This window comes from Lagopus muta, chromosome 3, assembly GCF_023343835.1.
Source record: "Lagopus muta isolate bLagMut1 chromosome 3, bLagMut1 primary, whole genome shotgun sequence".
Taxonomy (NCBI): Eukaryota; Metazoa; Chordata; class Aves; order Galliformes; family Phasianidae; genus Lagopus; species Lagopus muta.
In genome coordinates, this window is record NC_064435.1 from 13,899,050 (window position 1) to 13,922,651 (window position 23,602).

The 23,602-nt window shown below is 40.9% G+C and overlaps 1 protein-coding gene and 1 long non-coding RNA gene across 4 annotated transcripts in view; one reads left to right on the top strand and one right to left on the bottom strand.

The window, feature by feature from the left end:
• Positions 1–285: 285 nt before the first annotated feature.
• On the bottom strand, positions 286–20,101 carry COLEC10 (collectin subfamily member 10). 2 transcript variants are annotated; one of them, XM_048940841.1, is made up of 7 exons: positions 19,767–20,101; positions 8,794–8,865; positions 7,784–7,814; positions 6,824–6,895; positions 4,785–4,838; positions 3,615–3,710; positions 286–2,170 (listed from the first exon to the last, which is right to left on the bottom strand). In XM_048940841.1, exons 1-7 carry the CDS (start codon positions 19,827–19,829, stop codon positions 1,779–1,781), a joined length of 780 nt encoding a protein of 259 aa, XP_048796798.1. In that variant the 5' UTR covers positions 19,830–20,101; the 3' UTR covers positions 286–1,778. The 2 variants fall into 2 exon arrangements, with proteins under 2 accessions (XP_048796798.1, XP_048796797.1); XM_048940840.1 differs by lacking the exon at positions 7,784–7,814 and having other exon boundaries at positions 19,767–20,097.
• LOC125691446 (uncharacterized) overlaps positions 8,872–23,602 on the top strand; it is a 34,707-nt gene continuing 19,976 nt past the window's right edge. For both annotated transcript variants that reach the window (XR_007376132.1, XR_007376131.1), the window contains exon 1: positions 8,872–19,329. This is a non-coding gene — a long non-coding RNA (uncharacterized LOC125691446). The remainder of the gene's footprint in view (positions 19,330–23,602) is intronic.

Below are 23,602 nucleotides of genomic sequence, written 5' to 3' on the forward strand. Positions count from 1 at the left end.
CTTTGACCCTAGCTTCAATCTAGACACTTGTAGACCCCTCCACTCCAAATCTGGCAAGCGTGTTTTGATACATTTTAGGTGAGAGGTAAGGAATAGGGAGGATGGGAAGGTATTAGTGTGATCGTGTCTACCCACTGGAATGTCAGTGTGCCATTTCCTCATGACTAGTAAGAACTGACATACTGTGAGTGTCTGGACCCGACCTTGCAAAAGGCAGTACTTTTCCTCGAGAAACTTTTTCCATTAATTCTTTATCATTAATTATTAATGATTCTAAAACCCAAATAATTTAACAAGTTTATTACAGTAGATCCTAAAAAGTGTAATTCTGCTTGATGTTGGGGAGTATAAATTCTCAGGAAAGGAACAATTCAGGATGAGGTACATTGTGCTAAGCAAACCTGTTTGCTGAAGTACGCTCATAGCATAGTTGGGAAGCAATGAAAATATACGTGGTCACACACCTGCATTCTTGGGACTGAATAGTTCCCTGGAGGGTGTGTAGCAACACAGGTAATTTCCTGCTGGTAACAACAAATGGTTTTCTGGAATAACAAGTAGCCAATAAACTGGCTTACAAAAGTAGCTCTGAGTCACAGTCTCCTGGGATGCTTTGGTGTTGGCCACTGCTCAGAGATGAGCTTGAAGGCAAACTACCAGCTGGAAAATGGTACGGAGGATTTTACTGTCAAAGAGCAGGCTGGCTAAGTATGACAGCTGTCTCGTTGCCTTTGCAATGCTGTATACAGCTGCAAAAGGGAAATTTAGAGCTGACCCTCTGCACTGCTTGCTGATGGGACTGCCTTTGTGTCCAGCTCTTTATATCCAGAGAAACATTTTGCAACTAATGCTGAAAGTGACCTGCAATGTGCATTGGCTGCACTATGACTAGTGCCCAGTGTTCTCAGCTTCCAGATAGCATTTTTTCCTTTTTAGTCCCAAGTGGGGGAGAAAATATACACTTCCTTGTAGAGAACCGGGAGTCTTTACTAGCATGTCCCGCTGTGAGGAAAGGTGAGACTTTTAAGCAACATGTGGAAAGACTAACAATAAACAGGATCACTTCTGAAGGTAAAACGGATGTTGTGTCTCAGAAGCATCCTGGACTTCAGAACAGTCCTGGCAGTGGTGTCGTAGAAGCCATGTGAATGTGAGCTCTTCCACTGTATGCAGGAATGTGTTCCTTTGCTATTATCAACGATATGAAAATCTGATCCATTATGAACATGCTGACATGGATAACTGAGGAGCCAGGCTCTGACAGCAAGTTCTGCACTGTTCCTACAGCAGTGGCTGTGCTTCCTTTGTATTGTTTTCTTTATGTTGGTTTATGTTGGTCTTGTACAGCTTTTTTGAAGGCATCAGAGGCTAGAAGTGTTCTTTCTGTTCTCAGGTTGCAGGCAAACTGTGCAGACCTGCAGAACTGCCATTGCTTTGTTCCTCACACTTCAACCAACCAAGCAGGTGATTGAGTGAGAAGCAGAGATAAGTGAGTCCTCCGCTGCATTAGTGAAATCATGTTTGTCTCCATGTGCTTTAAATTTTCCCAACCACCTTCAATTACACATAAAAATGAAATAAAAATTCACAGTTGGCTGGATGCCCCCTGCAGACCTGGGCTGGCTTTATGGTCACTGCCATATTGCATTAGTTAGTCTTAGTTAACCCAGTCTATGCTAGATTCAGCCCTGTCCTTGTTTATCTGCATTCCCTACAGTGTCTGAATGAGGAGCTGTTATTGTGTGTACAGAAGGTGCCAGACATCTTTTGTTGCATATTTATTTTCTCTTCTTGAGGAACTCACAGATGAAGTAGATGGTGACTTGACACTCAGAGTCATTCCACTCTCCTGTGCTGAGCATTTCCACGCAGTCCTCATGTCCTGTGGAGTCGTGAGGCTCCCCATCCTTCCAATGACTGTAGTTTTGCAGTGGGCTGCTGTCTGCATATACAAACTGCCCTTCTTTTTCTATGTCATTTATTCCGATGAATGCTCGGAAAAGGCCACTTGAGGAGATGTAGTTGGCAAGAAGGGCGTTGGTTGCCTCATCTTTAGGCATGGCCAGTATTCCTCCTCTGTCTCTGCAGTGCATCACGGCTTCTCTGTAATTCTTCTCTTCTTTGACAATATAGTAGAATTTTTCATCCGTCTCCCTGATACCTGCTATAACTTTAAAGGGGAAAAATAAATCTTTAATGGCATTTTAACAGCTATTGAAGGTTCTTCTTTTCCACTATAACTAGAAGATGGTTTTTGCATTAGCATTAATGAAAAGAAGATAGGTAAATTGTTCCCACCACTGAATTTAGGGTGAACAATAAAGACATGATCAGAGACTGATGCTACCAGTAGGAATGACAAGAACCTTACATACATTCAGTCCTGAGTGGCATGTGTCCCCTGTGACTGTTTTGTACTGGACATCCTTGAAGTTACCAAATCAAGGCATACTGAATGGACAAGTAGCAATGAATAACTCTGGATCACCCTGGTTGCTTTGGATACTATTGCTATATTGTGTTCTAGATTGTGGAAGAGTGCTGTGAGATAGCAAAATGGGGGAATTGAATAGCTGGTGCCTTTTCAATGTAGATGAAAGTAAAAGAGACTACTAAAATAAGTCGTTTTAAGTAGCGCCTGGTGTTCACAGCTGATGTAACCACTAAGGGACACTGAATAGGAAGAAAAGTGTAGCTGCTCAGCAACTTTAAAAGGCAGATCTCTCAGGCAGCAGATATCCTAGTGAATTTAGCAGTGCCAAGAAGCATTCCTGGGTAGCTGGTGCTAGTCTGGATTGCTGGAGTAGTCCTAGTCACAGCTTTGGCTGCAGGCAAATAACAATCCCCAAATTGTGGAGCTACTCCAGAAACAGTCAAGGAGTTAGCAGAGGACCACTCAGTTCTGTAGGATTTAGCAATACAGATGAGAGTGTGCCAGTTGCCCATAGAACCAGAGAGTTGCCTCAGACACGTTTAATTTCCAGATTAGATTGAGTCCAATAAGTGGTTGTGGAGCCTTTCCAAAATCTCTGCTACAACAGGAAATGCTCTTCTTTCCTTTCAAAAGGGGCATTTTGCACTGTTCTGCTGTCAGCACTGCCTATAGACGTGACTTATGATAACCCGTGTCTTTGGGGTGTTGGTATCTCCCTTATTACAGAGAAAGATGCTTTCAGTGAAGGGAGGCATGAAAGGAGCACTGTGAAAGAATGCAGCTCTTCTGTGCAGCAGCAGCAAGATGAAAAGGTTCCTAGAGCTTTTTCTGGCTCTATGGATCAGATTGGCACAACTTTTTCCCTTTCGTTGTGTGAATGGCCATTGAGTCTGCGGGTGAGCAGGCTGAAAGTGCAGAGGCAGTTAGCAAGCTGTGTCTTGTTCTGTCATGATTATTTCTGCTGTGCTATTGATCATTGCTGTTCTGTAGTTGCTTTCACCAGCTGCTCATATTCTTACAGGTACCAGACTTTCTTTTCTGTATGCTATTGGAATGCCTCACACAGTGGGACCCTCTGTCTTGGCCTGTATGCTGCTGTAGAACAGCAGTAGTGGGAGAACAGCTGTGGTAAATGTTGTAAGAGCCAAATAAATCACACCAAATACATGATGATCCTTACCATTCTTTACAAACTTGATGGACGTGTTAAGCCGAGCAACATTGATATTCAGTTGTCCAACAACTCTGCGGTACCTTCCACAGTCACAGACCGTGCCTGTTGCAATACAAAGGACAGAGAATTTATCTATTCAGAAATATATATATATATTTTGCAGACGAAAGGGTTTGCCATCTTCCTTCCACCCATATCAGTATAGCATTTGCGCATTCAGTGCCCTTCTTATCATCACATCCATCTGACTGTGGATGTGTGGTTTGCCGTGAAGATCTCACAGTGTTACATCTGAATGATAAGTATATCCTTTTGCATCCTTTGCATCCACTGACAGCAGCGATTCCCTAGACTTCTGATAGAAATAACTTCACCACTGTTTTCTCAGTGAAAGATTATTCAAAATAGGCATTGAGGTGGGACTGGAAAAACCTTGTTGGATGGACCACGTTAGCTGCATGCAGCTGTGGTACAGCAGAAATAGTAGATGCCAACTCAAATAATCAGTAGCTGTCAAGCACTGAAGTCTAGGTTGTATTTTTGGCTGTTAAACTGAAATTTGACTCGATATAGTGTTTGTTTCTTCCTCTCTAATTTTCAGGAAGAAAACAAGTTGGTGATGGTTTCTCACTAAAGCTAATCTGATGAACCATATGGAATGCCTTAAAAATGAACACTGAAGGTGGGAAAACACCCATGGTTATTAGGACTGAGAAGAACCTTCTGGGTGATCAAATCCAAATTCTCCTCCTATAAGCCAATGTGTTGCATTCATTTGACAACAAATTAAGATCTTTCTAAAATTACGTAAGTTTTTGTCTTGGTGCTTTTAAGAGAAGACTGTTAAAGGAGTTCATTCCTTTTGGTATTCAGAAACTTTCCAGTTTTCAGTATTAAACTTCTCCTTACCTGCTGATGCATTCAGTTTTATGTTATCAACCATTGCCCATTCATTTGTATAGTTTCTCCCTATGCTGTGTAGCATCACCATCACTCATGTCACTAGCCTTACTTTGCTAAACAAAAACTTTTCACACTATTCCTGCTTGTTTCACCCATTCTGAAGTTTGTCTATGGGTCTTAACATTTTGTAAAACTCTGGACAAACCAACCCTGAAACTGAAGACCCAGCATAAACAAACTCAAGCACTCTTCAGAGAAAGATGCCCAGCATACCTGCTTTTCCTTTTTTTCCAGACACCCCTGATATGCCTTTGGCTCCTTTGTCACCTGGATAAAGAGGAAAATATATTCTCAGATCTCATATGGTGCATATGTCAGGGGAGCATATCTGAAAAACTTGTTTAATAATATATTAGTGGTGTGCTTCTAATAGGAAGGCCTAATGTACTGTACTGGCCACTGCGCCAAGTCAAACAAGCCATGATTAATGAAAATAAGTGAGAACACTTTAATGACTAACCCGCCGATAACACAGGCATGTTGTGTGCAGCTGGTTCCTGGTACTGCTTTAAATATAAACTGCACCATGATCCCAAGAGGCTGCAAGCACTCAGGAATCTGTGGCAGGTGAAACCTGGCCACTCACTGCCTTGCAGGACCTTCCTAGGTTTGGCAGCTTCACATCAGGACAAGGCAATGGATGAGGCGGGTGGGCAGTGAGGCTCAGAATTCATGTGTACAACTGCTGTTTGTGGGCAGCAGTTAGCACCTGCACAAAATGAGGTCACTAGGGAGCAGTATTTCATTTCAGATATAGTTTATGGAAAGATGATTTATTTTCCTCTTGCTTTTCTCTAGTTCTGTGTATCATAAAAAAAATGGTAGAATTGCTTCTCCAAATGCCATGCTAATATCTAAATACAGGTGACCAGCCTGTTTTTTAATGATCTCAGCTATAATTTGACAGCTGTCAGAAGTCTCAGCTGTGTAGCGCAGGAGCAGATGGACTTTGTCTGAAATTAATGTCAGCTCTTCTTTTATGAATTAAAACCTTCAGAGGCCAATTAGTGTTAATACATGCTCTCCCTTGTTGATAGCTATGTTTTGATGTGATTATTCTTTTATATGGTTGTATTTTTTAAAGACAGAAGTCAGTAACTGACCGGCATTTCAGTTAGCATTGCTTGGCACCCTGCCCACTTATATGCTGAAATTTCAGGGTTGCTTCCTTAAGAACTTGAATGTTTAATGGTAAGTCTAAAGAGTAACTTAGTGGCCTTTGCTTCTGCACATGAAAAAGGAAATGAGAAAAAAAGACCCATGTACAAAGGGCCAATAAATTGTACAGTCGGGTTGACAGACAGCTTGTTTAAAGGCTTAGATCACTGGTTTACTTTCAGATAAACAATTTGTGGGATTCTTATATTCTAGTTTCCTTTGGTGATTGAAAACACCTTAGGAGATACAGCTATCTGTGTCTTCAGTTGTCTAGGTGTTTTGAAAATGCATCCCCTAGGCCAAATTCTTTTGTTCCTCTCTGATAGTGGGGTTGGCTGGAGGCCATCGTGGGTTTATTAAAAGGCACTGGTGTGAGAAGCTCCCATGATAAGTTGTTCTGCCCACTCACCTGCTTGGCTGGATCAATTGCTTGGCTAGAGACCACAGAGTTTCCCTTAGGATAGTGGATCCCTGGTGAGTTGCTAAGGCAGATCTCACTATGGCAGAAGTAATATTTCTTCTTCTTCAGCTCTAAAAGGAATGCCTAATCTCTTCAGGATGCTAGAGCAATAATTTCATGGAATGATTAGAGTTGGAGTCTACCTTCATTTGCGTGGAGTAGTTGTTCTTTGTTATGTAAGTTCTCTCTTAAAACTCTTAAACTCTTCTCCTTACCTTGCTATCCTACACACTTCTTGCACGGTGCAGGTGTGGCATCCTGAGCAGCAGCAAGGTATTGGCTCAGGCCCTTCAGCACTGCATACAGGAGCACAAATCTGGCTTTCTCTTTTTGAGGTAACAGAGGATTTGTGCTATTTATTTCACCAGGCCCAGATTTCCCCCTTCTCTTCTATCATCTCCAAAGACTGATTTCTTAACCTATTGAGCAAACTATATTTAGCCAAGTAAGCGATATATTGCATATGGGAAACATAAATATTTCAGTTAGCTCTAATCACTGATCTTTCTGCATAATTTTCTTTGGAGAGCACCAGCTGCAGCCAATATTTGATGATACTCCATACCTGGAACTCACACAAAACACATATTTACTTTGAAGAAAAAACACAAGAAAATTCCCAAGTCGGGGTTACCTTTTCCACCAATCGGACCGATTTTCCCAAGCATTCCCTGGTCACCGACATCCCCTACAGTTCCTTTGTTTCCTGAGAGAAGAAATTTTATGAAGAGTATGGATTACTTCTGTCGTTTCTTCCCCGAAATGCAACCCCTCTACTGTTGCTGTTTTTCCTGAGCATGGCAAGTCCCAGTGTAAGACAGACACAACAGACATGCTCGTGTGAATATACACATGAACACACTGCAAGCTTCACAGCTTTAGTTTTTATTTAGACTTGCTTGTACCAACCTGGGCTGCTGAGGCTCTTCTGTCAGCCTTAGGGCTGCTGGCAGCCCCACCTTTGGCAGGGAACAGCAAAGTGACTCCAGTGCCAGAAAAGCACTTAAACCGGGTCTGTTGTGGCTGCATGCAGCTCATATCACAGCTGCTGGGGGACCAGTACGACTTTGCAAGGCAGCTTAGTAAAACTGCCTGTTCATCTGCCAGAAACTTCATATTTTCGTATAGAAAATACAAACTAAAACTGTTAGTGAGTATTCAGATATTGATTTTACTTCACAACTAAACTATACCATCAGCAAGTTGCTTGGGAAGTGTGTCTCTTTTCTGTTTTGTTTTTTTTTAATTATTATTAATTTACCTTATTACTATTTCTCTATAGTAGAAAAAAGCCTTTGCTTTGCTCTGGAGGAGGAGTTCTCATGGCTTTGCTGGGAATCCTTCTGGAAGTAGAAATGTACGTAAGAAGCTGCTGCTTGCACTGTGCTTGCTTTCCAGTCCTAGGAGCACCAAAATACTGGTTACCTTTCCGACTGGTTAGCAGTGTAAGTTCTGAAGTAGCTGGTTGATAATGAGAGCACAGCTTAGGAAATCTCACTTTTCACACTGAAGATAACATCACTAAGATGCTTCTTAAGGATTTGGTGTTTTGTTTTTGGTTTTTTTTTTTTTACCTGATCTGCTTGAGTCTTACCTGATCTATTTAAGGTAAGATCCAAAGTCCTCTGAATGCATTTAAAAATGAAAAAGATTTTTATTATAATAGTAATAACAGGGCAATTAAAAAGATTCTGTACAAGTGAAAACCTCACTCTTAAAATATTAGACCGCTGTCAAGGGAGAAAGTATATGGATATGCATTATCCACTTACTGGCACCTTAAGCTTTGGAGTTAATACATGCAAACAAAACTGATGCTGTCTTGTCTGGTGGCGCAAAGTGCTGTGCTCAGGCAACTGAGAAGGTATGAGATTTGTTTAACAGAGCTGAGTCCTGAGACATCTTATGCTCTTTGCTCTCAGCTCTGATGTTCCTGCTTGATCAGAGGAACTGTGTTTCTCAGTGTGTGCCTCTGTTTGCTTTTCTATAAAAGAGGGACACCTGAGACTGAGTTTTGCTGAGCATCATGATTCAAAATTCACTTTCACCTGTGAGATCATTTCACTAACGTAACAGTAATCTTTCCAATTACACATGTGATCTGGGAGGGTGTCAGTCTTCTGGATCTCGCTCATGGTCACAACTTGAGAGAGCAGCAGTCAATGTGCTGGTTTATTATGTGACTATTTACATTTATTGCTCATTATGTATTGGCAGGAATTGCACCAAGCTCTCAGAACATGGTTAGGTTCACTGATTAATGTTTGACAGGCATTGTGAAATCCACTGGAGCAAAAGGAATGATAAGCATTAAACAGCACTAATCTTAAATGCAGTTGTACATATTTCTTTACTGTGAGAGTGGTGAGGTGCTGGAACAGGCTGCCCAGAGAGGTTGTGGATGCTCCATCCCTGGACGTGTTCAAGGCTGGGTTGGATGGGGCCCTGGGCAGCCTGGTCTAGTATTAAATGTGGAGGATTTAAATGTGCCTGTGGCGGGGGTTGGAGCTTCATGATCCTTGAGGTCCCTTCCAACCCTGGCCATTCTGTGATTCTGTATTGAGATTCATATACCAATAATAGCCAACAAACCATCATAAATACCTTTAGGTCCTTTTGGTCCAACTTTTCCTTGTTTGCCCACTTCTCCTCTATCTCCTTTTTCACCATCATCCCCTTTCACAAAAAAAAAACAAAAACCAAACAGAAAGTGAAACATCATGATACATTTCACCCAGTGTAGTAAATGCAGCAATACAACTTCAGAAAGTCAAGTTTACAGTCACCTTTATTCAAAACTGTATTTCACATTGAAGGTGGTGTAGCCATGGGACAAATTTCCAAAGAAGAGCTGACAAATCTGACTATTAGGAAAAGCTAAAAATTTTCCCTTTTGGAGAAATTGTTCTGGTGTAGGAATTCTACAACATCAACTCCAACTCTTATCCTTCAAGGCCTAGTAGCTGTAAAGCAGATAAATAAACAGGCGTTTACCTATTGGGAAATCTGGGAGAAATGCCAACGGAAGCAATTGGAGTTTATTAATTTTCCTCATGACTCTTGAGTTCAAGGTATTTAGATGCTATAGAAACAGAAAGAATGTAAATGTATTGCAATAGTTCTTTACATGGACATAGCATTTAGTACAGCAGAAGTCTTGCCTTCATTTTTTGACAAGTGGCATATGTTAATATAGCAAACATATTTTGCAGTTATTCCAATATTTTATTTTGAATTAGTCACAGAGTATTTATAGGAGGAAAATTCACTGTGTTACAGTAGTGCAGAGATTTCCCCAAATGAGATCAAGGACCTATTACACAGATTACTGTGTATATGTGTAGAAATTATTGAGCAGCTTACAGTCTAAAAAAGCAAGACTGCAATTAGGAATGAGAAAGAAATATCATCTACTTTAACACTGCATATAGATTTTTCTTGGGTTTATGCAGGAAAACAGAAAATCAGAGGTACAAATGGGGATGATTTTTGTATCTTTGTATTCTTAGTTTTGATCCCAAGAACATCTTTCCTCTTTGCTGTATTACATGACAAGACCAATGACCTGTCTCATTGAGGACAGAGTCTCCAGCCCTAGCAGAAGGCTTTCGTGGAACTGAGTTCCAACTGAGTGTTGAGGGTGACTCTTCCCCATGAGCAGTGTCGTTAGGGTTTACCTGGCTGAAGGACTGCATCCAGTAGTCAACATGTGAAGAGCAACTGATTATTCTACCCTGCAAAGGTTAGTTCTGTGCCTTTTAACCCCATTTATATTTCTTGTCTCTGTAGCATCCTGTGACAAAAAGGCCAAAGATTTAGTTACATGCTGGGGGAGAAAGTAGCTTCCCATGTTGCTTTCAGATCGATTGCTTCATTGAGTACCCTCTCTCATTCTTGTTTTATGAAAAACATCACCCACTCATTTTTCATTTACCTTGTGCTACTCTTGTAGCCAACAGGCAGCATGTCATGGGCTGCTCTATGGGGTGATGAGAGATGAGAGGCAGCGGGTGTTAACTACAGCATATAAAACATAGTACTAGGTCCTCTGTGTGTTGGATATGGGGACTGGACTGAGTTTGTCCCGTATGCCACAGAAAGCTTTAGTGTTGGGACCTTTTGGAGGAAATCAGGCTCACCCCATTAGTCACGGTGTCCTAGGGGTGGTGGGCAGTGGTGATGCAAGGCTGAGCTGGGGAGGAAATGCTCCTTAGAGGAAGGGACAAGGAAGACACATGGCATATTGTGTGCTGGTATGCTCAGCTGCTTTGTTTTCAACACCAGCTGCCACAGGACAAAACTGGAAGGGAAAAGGTTATAAACAGCCAACAGGAGAATTTTTAAACGTCTTTTTATTCTTACTGATTCTTCAAAGATACTTGAGAAATCCACATGTATTTCCAAAAACCAAGCTTCTTGAAGCTGTGATGAAGCTGTAAGTCTGAGCCTCGAGCTGATGGAAAGATGCCTGCTTGTACTGAGTTCTTGCCTAGAGGTCATCAAACAGCAGAGCCAGAGAACTTGCAGTTTAATTTTGCTGTTGACCTCAGTGTAAGCATCATTTACGGCTGAGAAACTGAGCAATTGTCCTTTCCAAACCCAGCTATGAAGCCCTTGAGAAAACTGTAAGAGTCACTTCTCAGTAGGAGAGAAATTCAGAAAAGATTCCCAGAGGCTGACAAAAACCTTGTAAAATGTGGTTCCAGGAAAAGGTTAAGAGCTGATGTGATCATAGTGTGCAAACCCATGCAGGGGAGGAAATGTGTGATAATAGAAAGGAATCAGGGTGTGATTCAAAGACTGGAAAAGCTGGATGAGTTCTGACTAGAAAGGTAACATGAGGTTATTTAGAAAGTGGGCCACGTTCTCCAGCAGGGGAGGCAAACCTAAGAGGCTTCACTTCCAGTCCTTACCTATGCAGTGAATTCCCCTATGTACATGCTGCAATTCTGGCTCTGGTGTAAAAACAGCTAAGAGAGTTTCTTTGGCCTGTGTCATGTGGGAGAGCAAACCAGATTCTTGCAAACCTTCCAAATTCCACCTGTCACCCTGGTCCTCACCACCTGTCAGCCCGGTGAATTACCTTCTGTGTGTCTCACAGACTGCTCTGTTGGGTTAAGGACTCTGTTGAGACTTGTTTTCTGCAGAAAGAAGCTTTTATCTATCTTTTATCTATCTATCTATCTATCTATCTATCTGTTTATTTATTAAGAAATATTGCTTAAACAGTTAATCTTAGAGCCCTGGAAAGAAAGTCAATATACCAGCACAGAAGCTGTGATTACTTTCCAAATGTGTTTTCTTTCAATCTCAGCTACCATACAGAGCCAGTAAAAGCTGCAGTGGCTTTTTTTCTGAGGAACTTTGGAGCAAGTTTTGCACACATGAGGCTGCCAGAGATGAAGCTCGGTTCTTGCTTGTCAATCATTAGACTAAGAGCTGGCAGGTTAAAGGGGTAAAAGGTGTGGGAAAGTTTGCTCTGGACATTTGGAGAAATTACGAGGTCCTAGTTTTTGCTCAAGCCATGAGAAAACCTAAAGAACAGGGCAGGAGGATCTATCACCTGTTTCATCTTGGCATACATGCTCTGCCTTAGTTCCCACACTCTGGAAATGGAAATAAGATGAATTTGTCTGTAAGAGAAGGAGAATTCTTTTCCCCCAAAATCACATCTAAGTATGGATAGGCAAGTGTAGAAGCCAACAGTATTAATTAGTGGTACATTTCATTGTTAATTTAATAATGAATTAAGCCAAATGCTTGATTGTATGGTGTTTTAATTATCAATCCATTGTGCCCAGTCGTAGGTATTGTGTGATGTCAAATTTTGGCAAGAAATGTGAATTCTTGGGTTAGGCTCCCCCCTTGTGGTTCTGCTATGATTTGCAAGGAGGGAGGAGGGACTGTGAAAGGTTGGTTGACCGTGTTTCTGAACGGGGTTGAGTTGGCTTTCTCTCCAATTTCTAATAAGCATCTTTCCCTTCCTTCTTGGACTTCATGTGGACAGCATTTCACTGTAGTAGACACTTTTAAGTTTTTTTGTTTGTTTGTTTTTTGTTTTTAATTTGATAGAATTCCGAATCTGACTCCTGGCTGTGCTCTGGACAGTGTTTGAATTGTTGTACTGCTGTGCTTTGTGCTCTGTGACTTGTCTTATAGGGAAAAACAGCCTGGAATTTAAATCCTCCTTTGTGCTGCTGTACATTTGGAGAAGTATCAGGTTATGTTTTAACCCTATTAGCAAATTGTAACCTTAAAACTGTTCCTGCAAGGATTTCAGATAATGCATTACATTAGCATCCGAAGCATGGAGAACTAGTAGCAAATAGGTGAAACAAGTATCACTCTACTTTGTTCATATTCCTGCAAGCTGGTTAACTTCTATGTCACAGATTTTAAATATCATAGAATCATTAAATCATAGAATCATAGACTCCTTACAGTTGGAGGGAACATTTAAAGGTCATTTAGTCCAACTCTCCTGCAGTGAACATGGACATGCACAGCTAGATCAGGTTGCTCAGAGCCCCATCCAGCCTGACCTTGGAAGTCCCAAGGGATGAGGCTTCCACCATCTCTCTGAACAACCTGTTCCAGTGCTTCACCACCCTCACTGTAAAAGACATTTTCCTTATATCTAACCTAAATCTAATCTCTATAAGCTTGAAACCCTTGTTCTATGACTACAGACACTGCTAAAGAGTCTGTCCCCTTCCTTCCTGTAGCTGCCCTTTAGATACTGAAAGGCTGCTCTCAGGTGTCCCTGGAGCCTTCTCCAAGTTGAACATCCCCAGCTCTCTCAGCCTATCCTTATAGGAGAGGTGTTCCATCCCTTGGATCATTTTTGTTGCCCTCTTCTGGATGCGTTCCAACAGGTCTATGTGTTTCCTGTACTGTGGACTTCACATCTCACATGTAGTATTCTGGGTGAGGCATCACCAGCCCAGAGCAGAAGGGCAGGATCACCTCCCTTGCCCTGCTGGCCACGTTTCTTTTGATGCAGCCCTGGATACAGTTGGCTTTCTGGGCTGCAAGAGCACATTACTGGCTCATGTCCAGCTTGCCATGCACCAATACCCCCAGGTACTTTTCCTTTTTGGCATGGCATGCTTTATCCTCAAATAAGTCTTTTGTTGTCTGGTTTGTACTCGCAAATGGAGAAAGTATTCAGGCTAAACAGTTCACTTATGTTTAGTGGCTTCCCAAGTCTTGTGATCAAGGGCTGACCCCACTTCTTAGAGAATCAGGATGGATTATAGTGACTGTACCTATCTGTGGATGCTGCCCCATGACAGCATGGCAGCAATTCTGCAGGCTGTGTGGGGTCTAAAGCTGGAACTCCTGAACTGGATTTAGGCTTGTTGTCTCTGGGAGCACACAAAACCCTCCAGCTGGATTTAACTGAGAGTTTTCCATGTGTGCTGATAAGTCATGGCCTGAGTTAGCTGCAGTTCCTCACTTCTGACCAAAAATACTCCATGGATGCTAGTGTTCTCTAAGCCTCTCTTTTACAGTGAATCAATGAAAATGCATCCTGTGAAGCAGAAAGACCAAGCAGACTGTCTGGGTCTGTATCAGTTTTAGAGCCCTATTCTTTGCCACTATCTGAACTCATTTAGTAGACATCACAGCTCCTGGTACCTACCTCCATGCTCCAGGGCATAACTACCTTGTAAAATGACAGAAAAACCTCTTTTGGTAGGCTAAAGCCCAAATCTGAAAAAAGTAGAGAATTCCTGGGTCATGGCTGATATACTGCAGGGAGAGAGGGTGGTTAACCTTGGTTTTTTTTTGGACATGGGTGCTTTGCACTACTTGCCTTGGATGCATCTAGCATTTCTGTCAGTGAGTCCCATCACAGGGGCTTTATATGCAGTATGACATGTGGCTGTACCCTGTGAGCACGTTACGAGTGCTGCTGTTCTCCAAGGTTCATGCCTGGAGTCCTGCTACAGGCACGGGGACCCTCTCCATTTCTGCAGACACTGTGGGGAGGTGAGGTGATGCCGTTGCCCTGAATGTTAAAATAAAGGAATAATGACCTGTGTAATTCTGAAGCTTTGAAGCTTTTCCAGGAGGAACTGACTGCCTTGGAAAAGCTTTGCGCTCACTAAGCTTCTGCAGCACCTGCATGCATACAATCCATTTGAGAGGTTTGGTCACTAGAGGGAGTCACAGACTCTAAGAAATAAACAAATAAAACCATTTGTCTTTCCATTGCATAAGTGTGTCATAGCTACGTCAATGGAAAGCCTCAAGATTTCCTCTAATTTCACTTTCAGTGTCCTTTAGATCCTTAGCAAATTTCCCGTAGCTGTGGGGATTTCTGTTTCCAAGCTATATATGACAAGTGAGGACAGGATTTCTTGTGCTGTCTTGAAACTAAATGAAGTCATCTGGCTGGAGTTGACTCAACGCAATGTCCCTGCCTCATTCCTCTTCCCACCAGCCCTCAGCACCGACCTGCATACTTCCCTCCTACTCTGTCTGATTTTGAGCACTCATCTCACCCTGCATTTAATGAGTTATGGAAATGAGAAGGGAAACACTAATAATGCATATCATACCCATTTTTAGTGAGCTGAATTAGCTCAGTGAGAAGTCTGATGAATAAACAGTTGAGCCAGTACAAGGGGAAGGTAGAAGCTTATGGTCAGAGTGATGGCTCTCCCTTTTTGGAAAAGAACCCAACTGCCTCATCCAGCTATAATGAGTAACTTCAGTTGCAACCACTCTTCCCCATGCCCTGCAGGAAACATGCAGTGCTTCACTGGTACCACTGGTTTGTACCATGAGAAATATAAGTGTTTTGCTCACAGGTTCTTATCTTTTTTCACTCATCTCCGTTAGAGAATGGAGACTCAGTCACTTTTCCTGGTGAAGTGGAAAGAATCTCAAGAATAAATTGGATTCTCTGCTCACTTTTCTGTTTTCTGCTTCTAAACATCCATTGACTTCACTTGAAATAGCCCCTCATTCTATTCATGAGTCAGAATCAAACTCTTAGTAGGGTCAATGGAGCTCTGCTGACTTGTATTATTTGAAACTGTGGGACTTTGTGCATGAACAGGATATATATTGTGTCCCTAATAGCACAGTAATAATTTGCATTATTTCTGATACTCCTTTCACTTGATTTGTCCCAATTTTAGCTTCCAAGCCAGATCCCCTGCCGTTATGATGTGATCTCAAAGACCCATAGACTACAGTGGTCTGAATGAGGAATCAAACCTACACTGTTAAGAAATACAAACCCAGTATATTTTAAATTTGCATTTAAGTGCCCTCCTGCATGTTTTGTAGCTCAGGCTGAAAAACTTCAAAAGCTTAGCGTATGCTAAAATATATGAAGGTAAAAATGTGTAAAAAACAGAATTATGTGTTGATTGTGAGCTGCTTTTCAGATCGAACATGAGGCGCTAAGAGGGAAGCTTAGTTATAGGTTTGAGCAGCCTATAGGATGTGGTAAGGCGTTTCTTATTTTTGGAAGGAAATGTGGATAGCAGCATATCTGGTTTCTGAGAGAGTTTTAGGTTTTTCAGGAGTGGAATTGCATAAGAACAATTAAAGCTAAGAGATGGACAGCTATACAGGAGACCACAGTAAATGCTATTTTTGAGGTGCTAGCCAATGTCATAGAGTTTATAAGCACCATTTGTCAAAAGTAATAGTAAGGAAACACTTTACATCTGAATTGCTATGGGAAACTCTGTATTCTTCAGTATTCATCTCATTCCAGTTTTTCGACTTGGATCTTACTCAAGGTCTCTGAAGTCCTGTGTCTGGATTTCAAAGGAAATGAGCTGGGAGACCTGGGACAGATAGCAAGATCTAGAGTCAGACTTCAGGAACAATGAGCTCCCACAAGTCCACATGAAATCAACTGCAGTCTTATTCCACACTTCTGTAAAGCCATCCCTGTTCTTCTTCTACCCCCATTCCTACCTTTGATGAGAGTTTAGGAGTTGAAGTTTTGGCCTTAGCATTTTTCTTCACTAATATTGTTGATGACTGATTTACTGTGGCAAAAGCACGGACCAACAACTGATGCTTTTTCTCTCATAGCATTAAAAGCTGCTTCCCCACAGTTCCTCTCAAAGCAGCAGCCACCAGCCTATTTTGAAGCTTGGAAGGCTACAGAGCCATGACTAACCTTGTTAGTCCAAGTAATTGGCTTCCCTGAAAAATTCATTGCTTTGTTTATGCTATATCTGGTTTTGTTTGGATCCAAGAAGTTAATGAGTGCAGAATTTGGTCATTATTATCCTACTTAATCTACTGTGAATAAGCATCACCTACCTTATATTTTCAGAGATCTTACACCAAGCCATTCCAGCTAAATCCAAGTCATTCATAAACACCTCAGGTCAAACACCAAAATCAGTTACAAATACTGAAGATGTATTTCGATCAGAAGAACAAATCTGCTTCTCTTTTTTAATATTTTAATAAGGGTCTAAGAAATTGCTTCTCAGATTTCTTTTTTTAGCTGCCGTATCAGCCAGTTTGTGACATACCTCATCAGCTTTCTTATGAAGGCAGGACAAGACAGCCATTGTGCTAGGGCTATGTTCATTTAAATAACTGCTCTCTTTTTGAGACCTTTGAGCATTACATAGAAAAGGAGACTGGAAGAGAAGTAACAGCTTTTGCTTTTTTTAAAGTTTTTTTTTTCCTCTTTTTTTTTTTCTTTCTGGATTGAAAATATATAAATTTTCTTTCTATAATTCTGTCAAAACGGTTTTCATTTTCCTTTGCTTTCAACAATGATGGCAAAGCAGCAGATGGAGGGGACTGCGAGTGCTGGGTTTGTATCACACTTCACCAGCAGAGGTCAGGCTGAAACTCCTATTTATTTGTGATTCTGACCTGTTTTATTCAGACAGACTTTCATCTTAGTAACTGAAAGTGCAAAAGACTTAAAGAACATCTACTGCCTTCCTTCTGTTCCTGGGAGATTGTATCCTTCCAGAGTATTTTCTTGCTGTCTGTTTTCTGGTTCTGCTGATACTCTTCAGAAGCAGGAGAGTGCAGCACAACAGGTATGAAGACTTTCCTGATAATCAATCTGGAATTACCCTTTCTTTTCATCTCAGCACTCATATCATACTTCCCGTGTGACACCCCAAGTCTAAGCATATAAAAGGGTGTATTTCTGAAGGGGAAGATTTTGTCTTAACAGATTAACCCAGACAAGTTACAAGCAGATTGGACAAGCAGCAGCTGATTTTCAGGACACCAAACAGGTGATCTTTAGGGTGACAATGCAGAAATGTCAAGTGCCTGCTCTTGTAGCAACTGTGAATGCCTAGATGATGAAGTGAGTAATGAAACCTTCAACGGTACAAGAAAGAAAGGGTGATAAGTTCAGAATCTCTACAAATATCCCCACTTTTCCCTCAGCTTCTCACCTCCCTTGCTGTGTGATAGGTAAAGCAGCACTACTGCTGTGTAATACCAAGGCCAATCTCACTCACAGCCTAATCTAGCCTACTGAACAGTTTGTGCCACTGCAGCCTTGCAAAGCTATTCAAAACTCTTTAGTTCTTTACAGTTCTAGGTGCTTAGTTCCATTAGATACTAAAGCCCATGTAGAAGGAAGTTGCCACAACAGCAACCTGGCTTGTGGTAGGAGAAGCTGACCAATGTACTACAGAAGCTCAGCACCTCCATCTTGTGAGAGCACCACTGTGTTCCACCATAGCTGAAGACCCTGAGCAAATTAGAGGCAAATGGTTAACAAAGGATCACAACAAATAGAGCGCAGAAAATAAACCTTACAGCAATGGAAGTCAGAGGTTTGTCCATTACCAGGGTTTAACTATCGTCTGAGCAGCAAAGTGTTGTCTGTGACTGTTGTGTGGTCCTAGGCTTGGATCCTGTGTTCTGAGTCCTTAGGCACAAGACAGTTAGAGGAAAACTGGATCAGATCAGACTTTCTTCTGTCATACTAGGTTAACGTGTTTCATCAACTCCAGGGAGTGCCTGAGGAATAGCAGGATAGTCACACACCTAGCCTGCTCAATCTGTAGTTGCCCAAATGACTGGCAGTCAATCAGTCTGCACTGAGAGATGCTTATAGCTGCCTTGGATGCTTATAGCTTGCCTTGCTCAATCTGGTAGGAACTGAAATGAGGCTGTAGGATCATATCACATTATCTGCAAGATATTCTGATGATCTGCAGTGGATTTGAGCCAGTAATTTAGAGTTGATTTGCTCAACACTTTTAACAGTCATGGATCTTGGCTATGGTAATGTAATTTTACAGTGGTAGTGAGGACCCTGCCAATAGATGTTTGGCTCCTCTTGTATCTTGTTATCAGCCAGGAAGCTGATAATGGCTAAATCCTGATTTTCTCAGTATCACACTTGCAGAGAATCGTATCTAACCTTTAAATGCTCCCTGTCACAACTAGACCAGAGAAACCAACTGGAATCCCACTACTCCCACTTTGTCCAGAGACCAACTCATTAGCCGTGTGACTTGTTAAACACAATTCTGTCAAACTTTGTTCTTCAGCTCACATTACTCATATATTAATTAAAGAAACTTCTACTTGCTCCCTTCAGGATCGTTACATCTCTCTGCATTTATGCTGTGGCAGCAAAAGCTAAAGCTTGGATTGTAATCACAAAGAAATTAACTTGCTGATTAAAAATAGTCCTTTAAGCAACATGCATTTGAATAATCCATCATAAAAACAAATTAGTCTGGAGCAATGCTTTTGACTTGATAATCTTTTTTTCTGCTTAAAATTTAAATCAATTGCATTTTTTTCTCTTATTCTAGAGCCTGTAGAAAAATACAATGAATTGCTAAAAAGAAGGCAATAGTTCAAACTGCAATAGCTGTAGTGTTGAATATAGATTTTAGATCTGTCGCTGCAAGATAGATTTGTATGTCATAGTCCCAATTTTCAGCTGTGGTGCCTTCAGGCAATTGCACTGACATTAGATACATTACACAAAATGCAAGTTAATGCAGAAAATTTGCTTTTATATATTTGCAAAGAATTTTGAAGATAAAAGAGATGCACATGCCAGAGCTGATCGAGTTTTTCTTGAGGTCTGTAGAGAAGGTCCTGGTCCAGGAGCTGCTGGATCAGGTCTGAATGAATGCAGCAGAACTCTGCTTACAGGTAAGCACTTGGAAATAATGTCATTACAGGCATTTTAAGTTTTGCATTTCTCTCTCCAACTCTTTGCAGAGTGAGCTATTAACAGTTCAGAATAGGTGCTTACTTTCAGACAAAGTTCCTCAATTTATGGCTACTAACAGTACTGGCTGTGGGAGGAATACAAGAAATAAGAGAAGATTTATGTGGCTGGAGAAAATTGAAAAAAGATGCATTTAATTTATATGAAAATATGTGAGAATATGTAACTGAACAAATTCAAATCTCCCTGCTCTGCCATTTTCCCCCGTTACAATTTCACTTTTCTAGATGCTTTTACAGACAGCAGTAACTGAGATCTTTCATCCACATCCCATGCTGCAAGCCCTCCACATTTCTCTTTTTAAAAAAACAGCCTCTATCACTATTGGTCTCAGCATTAGTAACCTGATTTTCCTCACCTTTTGGTCCAGGTAAAATAGTGTGTGTCGAGCAGACATCTGTTGTAGGTCGATTGTCAACATCAAAACCAAAAATCTGAACTTGGAAGATGAAAAGCACTACTAGGGTCCCATATTTCCTTAGCTGTTGTTCTTTCTTTCTGCTCATCCTTGCAGCTTCTCAGGAAATGCCTTTCGTTGTTACAGTCTTAACAAATGCAGCTGAATCAAAAATAAATGCTCTGCTAACTAAAGCAGTGCAAAGATTGAGAGCTACATGCAAGAACAGCTAAATAAAGTGAAGAAAGGAGTTTGACGATGCTGTAGTTATTTCTGTCCTGCACATTATCCAGGATATTTATTTTACACTGACAGCTGTTTATTACAATTTATCTCTTATCTGTGAGAAGTTTAGCTGTTTTTGCCTTGGAAAATTTCTTCAATGTATGGGGATAATCTTTTTTATCATTTGTTTTTCTTTTTGGCACTGATTCTTCATGCCCAGCTTTTCACTCAAGAGACAAAAGACTGTGGTATTTTATCCAAGTGGATACTAATTAGTAATAGGACACTTGTAGCTGTTCTTTTGCTGTAAAAATAATTCAGATTCCTTATAATGAGTGAAGAGACTTCCATGAGAGCTTTCTGACAAGGAGATCTTTAGGGATGACGGACTAGCTCCTAGTCCACTGTGGGTGGATGTCTATGGTGCAGTTTGCTTTTGGATGCCATCTACCAGAAGCCACCATATGAGGGATAAAAGTTTGATGTTAACAACAGATTTTTGAGCCAAAAACCCACAAATGATGGTTTTATATTTACCAATTTTTCCACAGTGTTTTTTTCCAAGCCCAAATTCTGTTATTAGACACAGTACTGAAGGACAAACTACAACGTTAAATCCAGAGTAGGGTGAGATTGAATGAGTGCAGAATGTCCTCCCATACCATCTTTCTCCTCTACTCACAAACTAGGACAGACCATATATCAGGATAATGGTATAGCACATGCCTCAAGGCCATACTGTCTTTGCTTTTTTTCCTGGGTTGCCATGGAAGATGTCACTGTTTCAAATCTGCATGAGTTAGCTGTCAATTTTTCAGCAGGATGCTGGGACTTTGAAAGTAGGAGTAGGAGCCCTCAAGCGTAGAGGAATGGGTAGCATGCAACACAAATATGTATCGTTTGGGAAGGAACTGTCACAGCTATCCATCCATGTGAAATCTCCTCCTGGAGCAGCCTCCAGCTTTTCCTTAGTAAGAACACAGTAACAGGGAAGCATAAAAGAGATGACTGTTTATAATCTGTCCAGGAATTTCATTAACTTCTGATTTCTTACAGATTGAAGCAGGGCAACTCTTTAGTACTGCCTGAGTACTTTTAGTGTGTGCGTTTGCTTTCCATCTCAGATAAAAAAATGTATTTCCCATAATAATAGCTTTTGAGATGCCTTTCTCATTATTTTAGACAATATTAGTTCCTTAGTTTCACACATTAGTCTGTCAGTAGACAGAAAAAGTAGCAATACTGGTGTGAAAGTGGCTAACTTTTCTTAAAGGTATTGCAGAAATGCTTTGATTTCAAGCTCTTATGTGGGATGAAATTTGGCCAGAGCCTTCGGAAGGGTCAAGAGGCTCCTCTCTCTCTTTCTTTCCATCCTGGTCACAGTCTGTTTCACTTTTCAAAACTCTTTTGTTGAACTATGTACAGTAGTTTTCATAAATAAATAGTGGTCTCATCCCTAAAAAATGTAATCTAACTAACACCTTCAAACATGGCCTTGATAACAGATACACCACAGCTAGAGAAGTGGATGCTGGGATTAGAGATGGATAGAGCTGTACCAAGAATAAACTTGTTCCTCTGTGATTTGCGCTGGGCACTGTGCCTCTGACTTGTACACTGTAAATCTGCTTTATTTATCTTCTTCTTCTCTTCACTTTCCATTTTGTGACCAGAAGGTCAATGTAAGAGCAAGAATAGAGAGAGTGTAGGAGTGGGAAGCTAGTGTACTTAGCTTTGGAGGAGGCATTTTGGGAAATGTTGCCAAAATGACGTGAATGATGCTATCTGTTCCACAATACTGTGAGACTTCAGAGTTTTTGTTATTTATCAGTGATAAAGGGGGATATGTTTAAATAAGGGAGGAAACCAGTCATTTAACCAGTTAAGTTACTGACTGGGACAAAACAGATAGCCTTTTTTTGATACTACTGTTGTTAACAATCATTTTCAAATGTTCTCATTCCACATTAGAAATGAAATCAAATCCCTACCATTTTTTTCCTCCATGAAAGTCACAAAAACCCTAAATACATAGTGAGTAATAAAGTTTAATACATACAAAAGCTACTTAAAATGTAGGAGATCAATTTTTTTCTCTCCATAATTCAAACTAGTTTTTTACAGCCTTAAGGATATATAGTCTTATTACTGGGCTGTTTGATAATCAGTTATGTCTTCCTGTATGTTGGACCAGAAATCCTATCCCGAGGCTGGGAATCGGCCTTAACAGGAAATCCATCACAACATAATGCTAGCACAAAAGCTTGGATTTTGGCAAATCAATATTTATCAAACCAGTTTCATCGAAAAATCCTCAAGCAGCCTCAGCACTGATGGAGATTTAATGAGGCACACTGCCTATTGTGCATGTTAATTCTTACTGAATCAGGCTTTGGGAAGTGTCTGTAAGCAAGAGAGAAAAACAAACTAGGCAGTGTTGTCCAGACGTAAAAGACATAAAACAAACATTTCCTAAGGCGTAAATGTTTTACAAGAACCTTCAGAAGGCAGAAAGGAAAATCCTGAATGATTCTGTTGCTTTGAGTCATGCAGCAGACAGATAACCTTTATTCCTCCTTGGATCTCAAGTACTTCCATGGTAGGTTGTTTTGCCTCCGCTTGGATATTCAGATGGTAGTTGTTAAATTACAAGGATAGAAGGAGTAGTACAGACAACATCCTGAAATAGTGTTCATCAAAAGGCAAACAGGTCTACAGCAAATTTTAATAATTCATACAGTTCCTGACCCTATGTCACTGAATTCCATGTTAATACATGCTGCCTATTACCATGCGTTGATCCAAACAGAACTGCTGGAAGTCTGCTGGCATACTTTCTACCCCCAATATAGTACTAAGGAGAACTTTTCTGTTCCTCACTATACTGAATAATCCCGGAGGCATCTGAAGTAAAAGAAAAAAAAGGGTAACATTTCTCTGCTTTGGGTTCCTACATGGCTTTTTGTTCTCTTTGTATGGCAAACTGATCACGGTGATTCGGACTGTATCATGAAGTCATAGTAGATGCATCAATCATGATGGCAAAGCTTAGAGAGAATGAAAGAGGAAAAGTGGTACCATGTAGTTTGCCAAATGTAGGGAGAAAAGTAAACCTAAGGCTATTTTATAAAATCAGTTTTAGTTTTGACACCATGCACTGTCTCCTTGATCCCATAAATACAGGCTTCACCACTGTTACTCCTCTGAATAAGGCATAAGCAATGACTGGACCTTAATGTGCTGTCAAATGGCTACAAAAAAGAACTGAACAAAGACAATAATTCTCCAAAATCTCCTTGCTTCTATGTTCAGTAAACAGAGCTGAAAGGACAGTAATGAGTTGGGGCAATTTTTCTTGAATATTTGAGGTGCTTTGTTAGCACCAGCAATGTAGAAATAGATGTGCCACTGGTTTCCTGCAAGTGAGTTTGCTGAGTTTGGTATCTTGAGGGATGGTCTTGAGTGTTCCCAGGTGTGCCTCAGGGATGGCTCTTCTGGAGAAACTTGGGTCTGACAGTGTCTTTTTCGGTGCTCTACCTCTCCTTTACTCCTCTTGTCTATGCTTTCATCTT

Bases quoted from the DNA above. Each gene is read 5' to 3' on its own strand.
- COLEC10 (XM_048940840.1), bottom strand. From the start codon at position 19,914: ATGAGCAGAAAGAAAGAACAACAGCTAAGGAAATATGGGACCCTAGTA. The intron at 6,896-8,793 runs GTATTTATGATG...TTCTTCTCTCAG, and splicing joins TGGACCAAAAGGACCTAAAG to GAAACAAAGGAACTGTAGGG. The intron at 3,711-4,784 runs GTATGCTGGGCA...GTATTGCAACAG, and splicing joins TGGAAAAAAAGGAAAAGCAG to GCACGGTCTGTGACTGTGGA.